Below are 14,446 nucleotides of genomic sequence, written 5' to 3'. Positions count from 1 at the left end.
TCATTTACATTGGCAGCACCGCGTGTGACAGTTTAAGACTTGCTGGACAAGTTCAGTTTTAAAAGAAAAACACACACACATCTGAGCAAACATACATGTGTGGCATGACGCAGGAAGTGGTGATGAAACAACAAAAGGCAGAAAAGCAGAAGCTGTCTGGCACAGCAGAGACACTCAGAAAGAAACAGCAAAATTCCTCTGTGACAATCATGAGGTAAGAGCAAGATTAGATTTCAATTTTTCTACTGTACATTTACATTAAAAACAGAGCAGGTAAAACTCTTCATGCGTAGCTRTTGGACGGCTGTTTTTACCTGCTGGAGTSTTTTAGGAAGGTAGACGGAAATGTTTCTTTGATAGTAAGTAAGAATTTACATGCAAAAGACTTCATTTAGCAAGATTAATTGCCTAAGAAATTCTGTTTGTATATATATTTGAAAAGTACTCAATCTTCGTCACCTTGGTGTGCTGCTTCTGCAAGAATAGTTTCCTAATCTTAAACATTTAAACTGAGTAAACACCACAAATAAGTCATACGTTTATATTAGACCCGTCTGTTGATAAAATGCTTTACTTTTCTTCTTAGATTAAAAATTACTTTGTTGTGTGATAACATGACCTGAGCCGCTGCAGTTGGCAGCAGACTAGCGCGACATTAAAGGAAATCAGTCCCTCAGTGTTTTCCACTGAGCGTCAGTCAAAGGCTTGACTCGACTCCTGATGAAAACACGCACCCAATAAAGCCTTAATTATGATTCTGCAGATCCGTAATGCCGGTGACTAGGTGATTTCCACCACAAATTAGAACTTACCTCAGTCTAGATCTCTGCTACTCTGATTCAAAACAACACCACCMATCTAGATGAAAGTAGTAACATGTAAAAAGTTCCCATGCTACGTTGTGTCTGGTCTTGATAGCAGAAACGCAAAAAAGCAAGCCCGCAGCTCRCATACCCACACATCTGAGAAGTTTCAGTTGCCTCACTGGCGTGGTTTATGCTTAATGTTCAGTGTGGGAACGAAGAGCAATGACAGGAACGGCACATTCATCTCAAAGAAGCTTTCACAATGAAACGTTTTGTTTGAAAATACTTGGCATGCATGATGAAATTGAACCAAAACTGTTTCCTTGCAGCAGCAACAACAGCAGCAGTGAGTGCTCATTCAGAGAGGTGGACGAACCAATGAAATACGTGGAGCTGGTCATCTATGTTCCCATATTCATAGTGGGGATGATTTTTAACCTGGGGGCGCTGCTGGTTTATTGCCTGTGCCTCCGAAAGTGGACTGAGTCAACCATCTACATGACTAGCTTGGCTCTAATGGAYCTYCTCCTCCTCTTGCCTCTACCCTTCAAAATGCACGCTGCATATCAGACATGGCCRCAGGAATTCCAGTTCGCTTGTTCATTTCTGGAAAACCTTTATTTTGTCGGAACRTACGGCGGTATCTACATGATCATGTGCATAGGYGTTGATAGGTGGCTGGCAATATGTCACCCATTCAAAGCCAAGCAGCTGCGCTCCCCCAAGGCGGCTGTCATTACCTGCGTGGGGATCTGGGTTCTGGTGTTTACCTCTATCTTTCCAGTCACCTTCAACTTCAGGACAGTAGTTACGAACGACTTCCACTGCTTCCATCGATTTTCAGAAAATGGCTGGAGTCCCAAAGTGATCATCTGCTTGCAAATATTTGGTTTCCTGGGGCCTGCGGTCACGTTGGTTTGCTGTTCAGCTCAAGTCATCTGGACCCTCCAGGAGTCCGGCCAGCGRAGTGCCCAGAGCCAGGCCTGCGTGAAGATCATCTGCAGTGGCCTGTGCGCTTTCTTGGTGCCGTTCACTCCGAGCCACCTGGCCATCTTCCTGCAGTTCCTGGTGAGACACATTTTACATTAACAACATTTATGTGAACTTAGCCGTAAAGCACACAACATTAAGCTCTGATTCTGATATGCAACAGGGTTCAAGATTTTTCTATAAACTCGACAGGTAAATATATCAAATATACAGGAGATAATTTTAGCTGACAAAGCTGGCAATTTTTAATTGAATCAGGATTTGGCTCTAAGGAGATGTCAAGGAAANGTTGATAGGTGGCTGGCAATATGTCACCCATTCAAAGCCAAGCAGCTGCGCTCCCCCAAGGCGGCTGTCATTACCTGCGTGGGGATCTGGGTTCTGGTGTTTACCTCTATCTTTCCAGTCACCTTCAACTTCAGGACAGTAGTTACGAACGACTTCCACTGCTTCCATCGATTTTCAGAAAATGGCTGGAGTCCCAAAGTGATCATCTGCTTGCAAATATTTGGTTTCCTGGGGCCTGCGGTCACGTTGGTTTGCTGTTCAGCTCAAGTCATCTGGACCCTCCAGGAGTCCGGCCAGCGRAGTGCCCAGAGCCAGGCCTGCGTGAAGATCATCTGCAGTGGCCTGTGCGCTTTCTTGGTGCCGTTCACTCCGAGCCACCTGGCCATCTTCCTGCAGTTCCTGGTGAGACACATTTTACATTAACAACATATATGTGAACTTAGCCGTAAAGCACACAACATTAAGCTCTGATTCTGATATGCAACAGGGTTCAAGATTTTTCTATAAACTCGACAGGTAAATATMTCAAATATACAGGAGATAATTTTAGCTGACAAAGCTGGCAATTTTTAATTGAATCAGGATTTGGCTCTAAGGAGATGTCAAGGAAACTATTTTATACTAGCAGACAAAATTAACGTTTTGTGTGATGTTTTTGTCTCACCACCTTATTTCTTTATGACAAAYCTGTAGGAGTACAGCATTACTATTTTACACACTTGTAAAATGACTCAGTGTTGGGTGTTTTCTTCGTTTGTTGTGAGGTTTCAAAATCTGTCCATGCAGGCATCAGTAACCTTTGATTCTATTTGAAAAGTAGCTATATAGCTCAACGTTATGCTGGCTTTATTCATAAATGCATTTTATGTACCTTAGTGGAGATTTGTTATTGGTACAAAAATAGCCATTAAATATATATTAACTGTCAAACTCTAGATCTGGCAAACATACAAATTAAACTGAACAATAACACYGTGTGATTCTTGTTTTTTCAAAAATACTTATTTAAAAAGGACATTCGTCAGGATTATCTCTTTAGTATTAACTACTTGCGATGCCTCTACAAATCCAAAAACAAATGTATGAAATTATATGTACATTTAAAAGCATATAAAGTATCCTATCATTCAGTTGGATATAACARYATTCAACTTTTGCGCATGCCTTCAGGTACGCCAGCAAGTGATTGTGGACTGCAGCTCCATGAAAAGTATAAGCATGTTTTTACAGACCACCATGTGTCTGTCCAACATCACCTGTTGCCTGGATGGCCTGTGCTACTACTTCATAGCTGACGAGGTGAAAAAGACGAAAAACAACTTCAGGATGGCCAGACTAAGCCAAAGGCGAGGAAACTCCAGCACTTCAGAGGTCTGAATGCTTGAGACCGACAGCTAAACATAGGACTTGTTTTCGACKACCYGGGTCATGTTCACTRTTGTTTTGTTGTCGTTGTTTTTTGTTTGTTTGTCTTTTTTAGCTGGGCAGTAAAACAAACCGAGCAAGCAGCTCTTGAAAAAGTTTGGCAGGCATTTGAAGCAACGGGAAGTGAACCAGGTCAACCTGCAATGATAATTAACCACCAAGCTGGAGCCACTTGACGCATCTGTAACCTCAGAGAGCGCCAATAACCAAAGTAGGGGCAGCGAAGAAGAAAACTTCCACTACAGATGATGAAAAGAGTTTTTTKTTTTTTTTTTTGCGAGAGAGATGGCTGAGAAAACTCTCTGCTTTCTCACTCCCTGATGAGAAACTGACTTGTGGTATGATTCATTTTAAATCTGGCGCAGGYGGCTCATCGCAGAGCTTTGTTGTTTTGATTCTCAAGAACAGGGGTCAAACAAAAAAAAAAAGAAAAATTATTTTAAAAAAACAATACCAAACAATCACAGTTGATAAATATCAAACAATATTATTTCATTGGACGTGCTTATTATTATARCTATTGGTTGGCTGTCTAAATGTATTATGTGCCGTAAAAAGAAACAAATAATTCAAGTGGGAAAACTATATCTTGTTCGATATTTTACAGAAATAGCTGTAGATTGTATTTATTTAATCTTTTACGTAAATGAATAAGTGTGAAAGGCACACTAATAAAAGCGTCTGAATATTCATKCATGATGTTCCAATAACGTCAACRCCAAATTCATCATCTATGGTCTTGATAAACATTAATGCAATAAACATTTACTGATGCTAGCTGGTTACCAACATTAACCCTTTAAATAGTAGTTAAAACATTTTTGACTTTATTTTTTATTTTTTGCTCATTCTGTATATTACAAACGATTTAAGTAGTGTAGAAGAAATAACTGTGAAACTGAGCCTTAAATAACAGAGAGTATTGTGTTGGGATTACAAAAATATTCTTAAATGTTTGTCTGTTTGCAATAAATTTTAACAGAAAGCTTTGTTTCTGTTCATTTCTAGTTAATTACCATCTGATTGAGAGAGAGAGTAATAAACAAACAATGAATTTATTATTAAACTCCCCTAAAATAATAATGAAATATGTCATTTTTATTTTAAAAGAAAAAGCTGGTGCAGCAATAAGAAAATTACGGTAAGAAATTCAGTAATGTTTTCATTTTGTCTTTTTATTWAGTCCGTCAGCTTTGTAAATTTTATATGTAGCTTTTTGGTAGTTATAAAACTAATATACGTACGCTAAAAATAATTCACTTTAATTGGCACTTTTTAAATTTCAAGTTTTTWAAGTTTTTAATTAAATTGCTAAAAACAATTTGTTGATGGCAGTCGGTGTGAGCTACCGRATTGGTTACGGGTCGGTTTCATAAACATTTAGAAGAAAAATTTTAATTTATATGCAAGCACAAACAAAAGTGTACWAGATGACAGCAAGAGATRCCTGCCAGTTTCATAGTAATTAAAATACTGTTAAGCGGTCATAGTTTCGAAACAGTGGAAATTAATTACAGGGCTAATCTGAGAACACATTTGTACCACAAAAAAAATCTTTTAAAAAGGCAGGTGTAGTGTTTATTTTCTGCCCCTTCATGCAAACCAAAACACAGCACTATGAAATGAAGTTATGACAACTCTTACGGCCCTTGATTGGGMTTTCTCATTAAAAATACAAAATACATTTCTCAGAAACTATTTTTAAAAGCCAGCATATCAAACTCACGGTTCAAACATGCATAATGGTTAAACGATTTGACAGGAAGGCATGGATTTTAAAATAAATCTGCYACCCTTTTTCTGAAACTCTTACTGAAGCCACCTGTAGTTAAGTGACTGTGTTAAACCCTTCAGTCAGCAAACCATCGAAGCCACATGACAAATCTACAGACTGCAATGGGAACCACAAAAGGTTGTTTTGCTGACTTTTGTGACTTCATTTTACTCTATTTTGATCGCACAGCGCCCTCGATATGCATTGGGTAGAAATGAAAACAAATAAATACATGTTTTAACTAGAGCTGCATATTTTGGGGGATCCAACCTTTAAGTTAAGAACACCTATCCAGTAAGGGAAAAATCCATCTAATTGAAGGAGTTTTAGAATGCTATTTTACTTTTCAGCATGAATTTCTTATAAGTTCAGTTTATATGGGTTATAAATATAATAATTCCTTCTCCTATCCACTCTCTTCAAAACAGGAGATTTGAGTTGATTTTTGTGAGTCGGGGAAATAGTTGTACGAAAGTCTCCAACCATCTAAACAGACACACATTGACAGTCAGGGTAAAACAAATAAAAAACTGAAACAGTTTTAACTGTGTCAAGAAGGACTGCATGATGACAAACACTTATCTGATCGCCATGACCGTAAGTCGTAAAATGAAACAAACTATGTGCAAAACAGTGCGACAAAAATCTACTGTTCTGAGGTCACAAGAACTACATCCCCTTTTTCTTTTGGTTACCTTCACTCGTCCCTTGATCTTGAATCTCATCAAAATGTCCCATTTAAAAGTGTCAGACTCCTTGAATGAGTTTCTCAACACAGAKGATTTAGTTGCGCAAACAATTCATCCAAACATCCTGTACACCGGATCCTGTACACATCATCCCACAATAATTTTTTGTTTTTTTAATAACATTTTGCAAATATATTCTTGGAACAAAAAAAAWWMYWWTWSMMMWKSMWTWWTTTTTTTTTAAATAACTGACTCTTAAGTTTTATATTCTGACATTTTCTGACATAAGTACATTTTAAGTGTTATTGCTTTAGCTAATCAGGCACGTCGACATTTATTGTATTATATTTTAAGTAGGCCAATCCACAATATATGTCTGACTCTACAAAATAGTATTTTGGTGTCTTTGTTYTGTGGACTGGCATACGTTTAACGACATTTTTKGATATAGGCCATTATGACTCACTGCCCACAGTGGCAAAACGTGGAGGTTGGCATGAATGGTAAAATGATAAACGGGCTGAGTTTATCTAAAGCCTTTCTAGTCAAATAAGCCAGTAAAGCACTTTGCCCCAGAGTCACACTCATAAATGTGCAGGAATTCGCACACAGAGACAATGTCGGTTAAAATGCCTTGCCCAGGTTGCACATCAAACTGGAGCCAGACCAACAACTCTCAAATTAAAACTATCACCTATTGAGAACTAGGCAAAAGCAAGTCTCAAAACCAGACTAAAAAATATCTCATTCATTTGCAGCTTTCTGTTGCATTTTTGCYTTCCTGTAACTGGGTAATGTGAGCCCAACAATTCAAGCTCTTTCAGAAAAAAGAATATTCAAGATGCTCAATTTGTCTTTTGAGTCAGAGCTTCCAATTTGAGAATAAAAATAAAGGCCTTTAAAAAAAAAAAGATATATTGAGTTGCTTTCAGCAAGATATTACAGTGATTATAGTCTTTAAAAGTGCAGCTCTAACCACTTCATTTCTGATTGTGCCCACAAAAACTTGATTTTCAGATTTAGAAAGCTTTGTCCCTTTCAATTAGATCACAGAGACACCTTTTGAGAAAATCTGGGCTAAAAGGTAAAACTAGATCCAGTCTAATTGAACTTTTTCATAAGATTTTTTTATGCTGTTTTGCACATCCTCAACAGATGTGCCAATAATTGTCGCTTAAGATTCTAACTGTGCTCCACCGATAGTGAGAAAACTCCAAAAGACAAAGAAAGTTTGATTGTTTATTTTTAAAGCAGCGAGATCTTACAAGAGAATTTAGACTGTACAGTCAGATAAAGTGTCAAAAACAGTGAAATATGAGCAYGTGTACATCATAAACACACCTAAAAATGTCATTCATGATAAGACTCGTCAACAATGTAGAGAACGGAAGTCAGAAAGGACGGAGAGGAGGCGAGAGCTAAAGACAAACAGCTAAATCTGAGTGAGGAAGAGCGAAAAGAAGTCGTTTTTTGCCTTTGATATCATCTACAGTAAGTGATCTAAACTATAAAGCACTCTTCAATATAAATATTATACCCCTTACAACTATTTGTAGCATCACTGACTGCAGACTTTGGTTCCCTTTGTCCCTCTACAGCACTGCTACTAATTACAGTCTAAAGCCGTATATAACCCAAGGAGTAGTAAAGTGTGATACCAAAGGAAAAAAAAAAAAAACATAAATAAGTGATCTCTCACAAAAACAAGTTTTGATAAAAATCTATGCATGTGTAACAATGTGATATTAAGAAGAAAATGTACAGTATATATATGTATATTGCTTAGGAACAATCAGTTATATACACAATTCGGTAATGATATAAACAAGCAAAATGAACATCTTAACTACATGAGGTATGTTTTGCCCTTTAAATAAATTTTTTTTTWAAATAACTAACAAACGAATACGAACAAAATAAGAGCGAGTCTGGTTTTCTGATGTAACTGTCACAGACTGACTGATTTGACTGAGATTAATATCTCCTGCTCTACAGGACAAGCCACAGATAAATCCAAACACATCACACGTACGATCCGAATTAAAAAGTAAGACATTAACAACAAAAAGAGCAAAGATGAGACAAAAAAAAACTCTTCAGACCGAAACGAAAGGACAACATTTTGCTCTTAAAGTGCAGCATAACGCATAAGGAATTCAAGAGGTATGGTTTGAAATTGGCTTCAGTGTCGGATGGCTGTGATTTCCGCCTCAGATTTTAGAATCGGTCGCAGATGACGGTCTCGACCACAAACGTGTTCTCAAAGTGACGGATTCTGTGGCACTTCTTTGCCTCGCGCCTCTCGATACCTGGAAGAGGCACAGAAAGGGAGAGAAACAAAAGGCGCGTTGAGAAAAAAAGAAATCTGCTCGGCACTGAAACTCCTCGTATTACTGGTGCAGCTGGCATGCCTCCGGTGCCCTATTTGATTCAGCACCAGTCTCATCCATATATGTACTCAGGGGGAAGTTTGCTGCATCATTTCTAAAAGATCTCACGCCGACTGAGGGACGCGACGCCAGAGTTATCTTTCATGCGCATCACTACCTCCTCCACAAATGTGTGGACGTGTCCACTGCACTACGAGTGACTCACGTAGCAGGAGGAAGTTCCCAGGCTGTGCCCACACTCAAAAACACACACATAAAAACACACACACACACACACAAATGTCTGTGACGGGAGCGAATTGCACACCGTCTGAAGTGCTCAGAAGGAAGACCCAATTTGGGTTCTGGTTCTGGTCACTCTCCGATTTTCTCCCACACACAGCAAATTTGAACTCTCTGATGCAGATGGATCACAGTGACCCCCCTCCTCTCCTAAGCACATTGCATGGCTCACATTCTCACATTGTCTGGTGTTAAGAGAGGGTGATAACTAGGCGGAAGTGACCGGGAAAAAACACTGCGCATAATTTATCGCAAATTCTCACTCACGTTGGCGCTGGTTGCGACGTCTGAGGCGGTACGTCTCTTTGCCAAAGCAGAGTCTGTGGATGAAGGGGCCCAGCTGCCTCATGTTCCTCAACCTGCCAGTCACAACCATCTCCTCTTGGACAATGTACGTCTGGGGAAGGTACGTCCCCCTCTGAGACGAAGAGACAAAGTGGTCAGTAACGAGGGAACACAGTGTCCTCGCTCCTCTTTGCCGAGTGTTAAATCGATCACAATGCTCACCTTGACATTAACGAGCAGCTCCCACAGACTGCGAGGAGGCATCACAGCAGTCGTGTTCAACTCAGTGATGTAGCATTTGTCCAAGGCAATGTCGTAATAGGCTGTGAGGCCCTGGAATGAATCAAGAAGAAATATTAAGCCTTAAACACTCAAATGTGGCGAGTCTAGATAAGAGGATGAGACTTTTTATTGCCTACCCTCTGGAAGTCATGGACGATGTCTGCTGGGTCACTGCCCCCAAAATGAGGCACGGGAACACTGATCTGCTCATAGTTCTCCTCAAGGTAGATGCCCACGTTCTCTTCCAGTTCTTGGCGTCCTCTCAGGGGAGCGTACACAGAATCCTCGTAGATGACCCGGCAGTGGAATAAGCTGTCCTCTGGGATCTGCTGTGAGGTCACGAAACAAACCCGAGTCAGCATGTTTTATTTTCAGTTGCATTGTCCAGTAAGGTAAGATTCGAGGTCAGACTTGTTTTGGGGGCGGGGGAATTCTTAACTCCACTAACCTGGGACATAAAGTAGAAGCGATAGATGTAAATGGAAGGCAGCACCAGTCCCAAGGTGAAGATGACAAGGCCGATGGCGAGGCAGCACAGGCCCACTGGAAAGGGTTTTCTGGGCTTCATGGGAGGAACCAGCCGCCCCTGTAAGGCAAGAGGAAAAGAGGTCTGGTTAGACAGCAGCTCAGTAAACTTACACAAGGCTGCACTTTTGTTCTACAATTGAATCCCGGATGACGCAACAGCTCACAGAGCTACGTTCTTCCTTACTGAGTCTGAATTGTAACAGAGTTAATTCTGACAGTTGCCAAGCTGTTAGTCAGGCGAGGAGATCTGGTAGACGTAGGAAGGACTGGAGTAAAGCATGCCAGATGCCTGCCCACGGTCTCTCGGCCAACCTTCTGCCTCTCCCATACTACTGTTGCCATGGAGAGCGGAAGCGGGGAGAACAGATTGTGCCAGCCTCTGACGAAGATGCTGGCACGTGGCCGTCTGGGTTTATTCTTGGAGCCCTACTTCAATGCTCCATATTTGCCGATATTAAATCTCGGCTCACCAAGTGGGATTGAAAAAAAAAAAAAAAGCGAGGATGGCTGCGTAGAGTAGAGGGGTCCCTCGGCATAGGTGGGGGCACGTATTAATAGATCTACACGTATTGCGTATCGGCTCTGACGCCTCACCTCCTGTCTTGGCCAATCAAAACCCACTCCGCCTCTGACATCCTTCAGCTGACGTAAACAAAACAGATGAAAAGGGGTGTCTTCTCTGATGACTGATACGTCATTGAGTGGTTTTTACAGTGCAAAGTGGGCTGGGAGAAGAAGGGGGSATTGAAAAAAGACTTTTCAGTGCCTGATATCTAATTATATTCTACTACTGGGACAGAGTGAAGAACGGAGGCTGAGAAAAGACAGAGCCAATGTGACCTGTCTATCTATCTATCTATCTATCTATCTATCTATCTATCTATCTATCTATCTATCTATCTATCTATCTATCTATCTATCTATNTCTATCTATCTATCTATCTATCTATCTATCTATCTATCTATCTATCTATCTATCTATCTATCTATCTATCTATCTATCTATGAGGTAGATTTGACATGTTTCCATCTTCAGTTCCTCTTCTAAGCCTTTCTTCTTTATGTATCCATGAATTATTTTCAGGTTAACTCTTAGCACACAGTATATGTCTAGTATATTATGAATTAAGCTGCACCCAAAGGACACTAAGTACAAGGTAAAAACATGAATTATCGCGTTACTCATCCTGATGGATTCAACCCCTGCAGGACTGAAATGGTATAACATGCTCTGAATGGCACAAATGCTGCAGGAATTGCAGCAGTTTTTTTTCTCTCTCTCTCTGTTTCCTCAGTTTTCTTTCTTGAAGTAAAAGTGCAAATAAGAATTGGAAGATATCGTCGGTATGTGCTGTATGAAGGACTGTCAGTCACATCCATCCGTAATGCACACTCATTCAGACAGGTCTATTATCTGCAGTGTCCTCAAGGCTGGCCGAATGAGATGATGTAATATCAACACCCTCAGACTGACACTGGCATGCACTGACCCGTTATGCTGCTGCACAATTTACCTCATTGCCTCAACAAAACAGCTGCTGCAACCCTTCAGTCTGTTGTTAGAAATTGTCAAAAATTTACGGCAAATGCAGAAATAAATTAGGGTTTTCGTTGCACGTTAGATTACGTTTAAATATAGGCACATTAAAAGATTAAAGGTTTAAAATTGAATCCTATTACTAGCCGGGGAACCATGTGTCTACTTAGTTATATCCTGTGCAAAAGAAGAATCTACTCTTGCTATAATAAAAACAATAATAGCGCTAAAGAAAAATGCCACAACACGAAAACAAAAGAAAGATAAGATGCGCAAACTCACGTGAGCCTGGGGTAGAGTGATCTTGTCGACATCCTGGTCTTTCTCGGGCTTCTGCGCCGAAACTGACTGGAAGGTGATCTTCACCATGTTTTTGGTTTAGCTCAGTTTGTATTTTTATTTTTATTTTATTTTGATTTTTTCTCCCTTTGTCTCCTGCCTGGCTGTGGTTCTGGTTCAGCGCCGCGCTTCCATCCACAGCACCGGGAGGACTTTATAGCGCCGGTGCAGCCTCGCCCCCGGGAATCTGTGACATCAGAAGAGCGTCTTCTCTGACGTACGAGCGCTGTGTGGGACCGAGGGAAAAGCCTCCTCGTTGGTTTCAACATAAAAGCTGGCGCTGCTTAAAAACGTTCGCAGACAGTGTAAAGTGCACGTAAATAGTTTCAATTGTGTATTTTGTGAGCTGGTTCGCATAAAACACCGACGGATTTGTTTTTCAACCCGTTTTACAGCGGAAAAAAAATGCATCTCAAAACAATTTCCGGACATTAAGCTGCTTCGTGCTTTTACTTTGAAGTCGAAATCCCAATATGGTAGTGTATTCCGCATTTTATTTAAAGCTGAATATCCTCCCCACATCCCTGTTCCGAACACTATCGTCCGGAAATGTTGTGATGTTACAAATTGGCTCAGCCAGAAGCTATACTGCAATAAAGTTATCAATAGATTATTGCTACAGTTGATGAGGATATTGCAGATAAAACCTGTATACCACTGTGTATAATAATCAACATTAGACTGACTGGGATGATTATATCATTGAGCAATTTAATAAAAAAAAATTCTGTGATGACTTACAGAAACATCTGTGTGTTTAGGCTAAATCAGATGATAAATTTGTATGCTACACCTGCATGTCTTACTTAAGGCATCCCCAGCAGGTAATCTCTGATCTGTGACACAAACAGTGGGCATCAAAAGCCATTCATGTGCTACAGTATATCTCCCTTGCAAATTGACTATTCATGATTACAGTCAGCTATTTACCATATGCACATGTCAAACAGTGACCATCTCACATGCTACTGAGAAAGCCATTGTTTAAATAATGAGAAGTCACAAAGGAAATGTTGCATTTCCTTAATTAAAAYGATAGTTCAAACCTATTTAAAAAATGCTCAGTTAGCTTTGATAAAAACTGAAAAAATGAAAAACAAAAGAATGTGTGGCAGACCTGAAAAAGGAGGAGGGGGGTGAGCTGTTAACAGAAGTTTARCAGTAAGACCTGAAGAGGTGCARTGTAGCTGGTCTTTTTTGTTGTTAAATAATATACTTCTTGCCATATAATGTCAGCTACATCTATTGTTTTAGCTTGCATTGCTAAAATGATCACTGAGCACAACTGTTACACAATCCACCTGGCTTTCCTGCTAACAAGTGTCATGCATTAAAAGTAACCAACACTTGTCAGGAATAGTTCACCATACACAAAACCTACAGTGGGGGTAGAAGTCTATACATATATAAATAAAAACATCAAATAATAATATAGGTGCGATGTAGCTTGTCTTTTTTTGTTGTTAAATTATATACTTATTGCCATACAATGTCAGCTACGGATTTTTCTCCCTTTGAATGAATGTGATCAATGTGACAATGTTATTCTGCAAATAAAAGATAGAACATTCACTTTTACTTTCTTTTTACACACTGTGCAATAAATGAGGTAATGTGCTCATTCTTGTTCTCTTTTCTCAATAGGCGTAAATAAAGGAACTGAAATAACACTTTATGAAGAACAAAACAAAATCAAACAAACAAACAAAAACAACCRCGAGAAAGTAGAACAGTGAATCAGGACCGTTTGCCTTCTTTACAGCTGTTTGAACAGGAGTTAATTGGTTTTCATTTGTCAACTGATTGTTAGCGATTAAGAATGAATTAACCAAACTTCCTAATGACGTGAGAACTGTCCCCGATAAGCACAACTTAATAAGCCATGCAACTAAGAAGGAAACTGATGTTGAAATGTATCTGTTAAGAGCAGTGCGCAACAAACCATCTGCAATTGAACATATGATCCTGAATGCATATAGTTTTATAAGTTACTTCAAACTCTTTTAAAGTTCGACTGCAGATCATCGCATGTCTTGGCTGCGWGGTCCAGGACCCCCTGTGGATAAAGGGTATACGGGGCTTTGCACGCCCTCTCTGTCTTACTTACACCCAGTTCATCCATTTATATGTAAATGAGCCATGTATGCAGCCRCAGAAAGGCCCCTCGGCAATAACAGCCCATTCTCTGAAGGAGTCAACTACCGCACGGCCATCTGTCCMCCCACACGGACTCCAGCTAACGGCTTTCTGGATCACACCCCAGCGGCCTCCTGGCCAAACTTCAACCATGGCTCCGATACGCAGCAACACCGGCGGAATGAATGGAGGTGACAGCGAAACACAATCTGACAGGAAGGTAGGGGTTATGGAGACTGTGGTAGCTGCGACAGAGCGTAGAAAGAAAGTAATAAATGTGACCTCTCTTGTCCCTCGATATTCCTGCTGTAGATGAGGAAACCTCTCATGGAAAAGAAAAGAAGAGCTCGCATTAATGAAAGCTTACAAGAGCTCAGGATTCTCATCGCAGACTCAGACGTAAGTGAGGTTTTTTTTTTATTTTTTATTTTTTTATTTAAATGGCCTCACGTCGACGTGTCCTTAATTGAGTTCATTTAGCCCAACCGGTGGCTGCTGCTTTTCCACTCGCCGCAGTTACAGTCGAAGATGGAGAATGCTGAAGTTTTGGAGGTGACGGTGAAACATGTGGAAAGCATCCTGCAGAGCCGAGCACAAGGTAAACCTCTGCTACTGTTTAGCAATATTTAAAATAAGGTTGACCTATAGCCTGCAAAAAAATGATTCGAACCGAACGAAAACAGCCTGTAAATAAC

General features: G+C 40.1%; 3 protein-coding genes across 3 annotated transcripts in view; 2 read left to right on the top strand and 1 right to left on the bottom strand.

Annotated features, from left to right (window-relative positions):
- Positions 1–95: 95 nt before the first annotated feature.
- On the top strand, positions 96–4,433 carry LOC103479593 (G-protein coupled receptor 55). Its single transcript, XM_008434121.2, has 4 exons — positions 96–214; positions 1,136–1,874; positions 3,255–3,455; positions 3,565–4,433. Exons 1-4 carry the CDS (start codon positions 96–98, stop codon positions 3,598–3,600), a joined length of 1,095 nt encoding a protein of 364 aa, XP_008432343.1. The 3' UTR covers positions 3,601–4,433.
- Positions 4,434–7,198: 2,765 nt separating this feature from the next.
- On the bottom strand, positions 7,199–11,788 carry itm2cb (integral membrane protein 2Cb). The gene is made up of 6 exons (XM_008434122.2): positions 11,559–11,788; positions 9,660–9,797; positions 9,349–9,540; positions 9,152–9,262; positions 8,912–9,062; positions 7,199–8,281 (listed from the first exon to the last, which is right to left on the bottom strand). The coding sequence occupies exons 1-6, from the start codon at positions 11,643–11,645 to the stop codon at positions 8,190–8,192; spliced, it is 771 nt and encodes a 256-aa protein (XP_008432344.1). The 5' UTR covers positions 11,646–11,788; the 3' UTR covers positions 7,199–8,189.
- Positions 11,789–13,707: 1,919 nt separating this feature from the next.
- hes6 (hes family bHLH transcription factor 6) overlaps positions 13,708–14,446 on the top strand; it is a 7,258-nt gene continuing 6,519 nt past the window's right edge. The window contains exons 1-3 of the mRNA XM_008434188.1: positions 13,708–13,971; positions 14,064–14,150; positions 14,232–14,349. Coding sequence (XP_008432410.1) covers positions 13,759–13,971; positions 14,064–14,150; positions 14,232–14,349 — 418 coding nt within the window. The 5' untranslated portion in view covers positions 13,708–13,758. The remainder of the gene's footprint in view (positions 13,972–14,063; positions 14,151–14,231; positions 14,350–14,446) is intronic.

Source organism: Poecilia reticulata, linkage group LG17 (genome assembly GCF_000633615.1).
Source record: "Poecilia reticulata strain Guanapo linkage group LG17, Guppy_female_1.0+MT, whole genome shotgun sequence".
NCBI lineage: Eukaryota > Metazoa > Chordata > Actinopteri > Cyprinodontiformes > Poeciliidae > Poecilia > Poecilia reticulata.
This window is presented reverse-complemented; position numbering and strand designations above follow the sequence as displayed.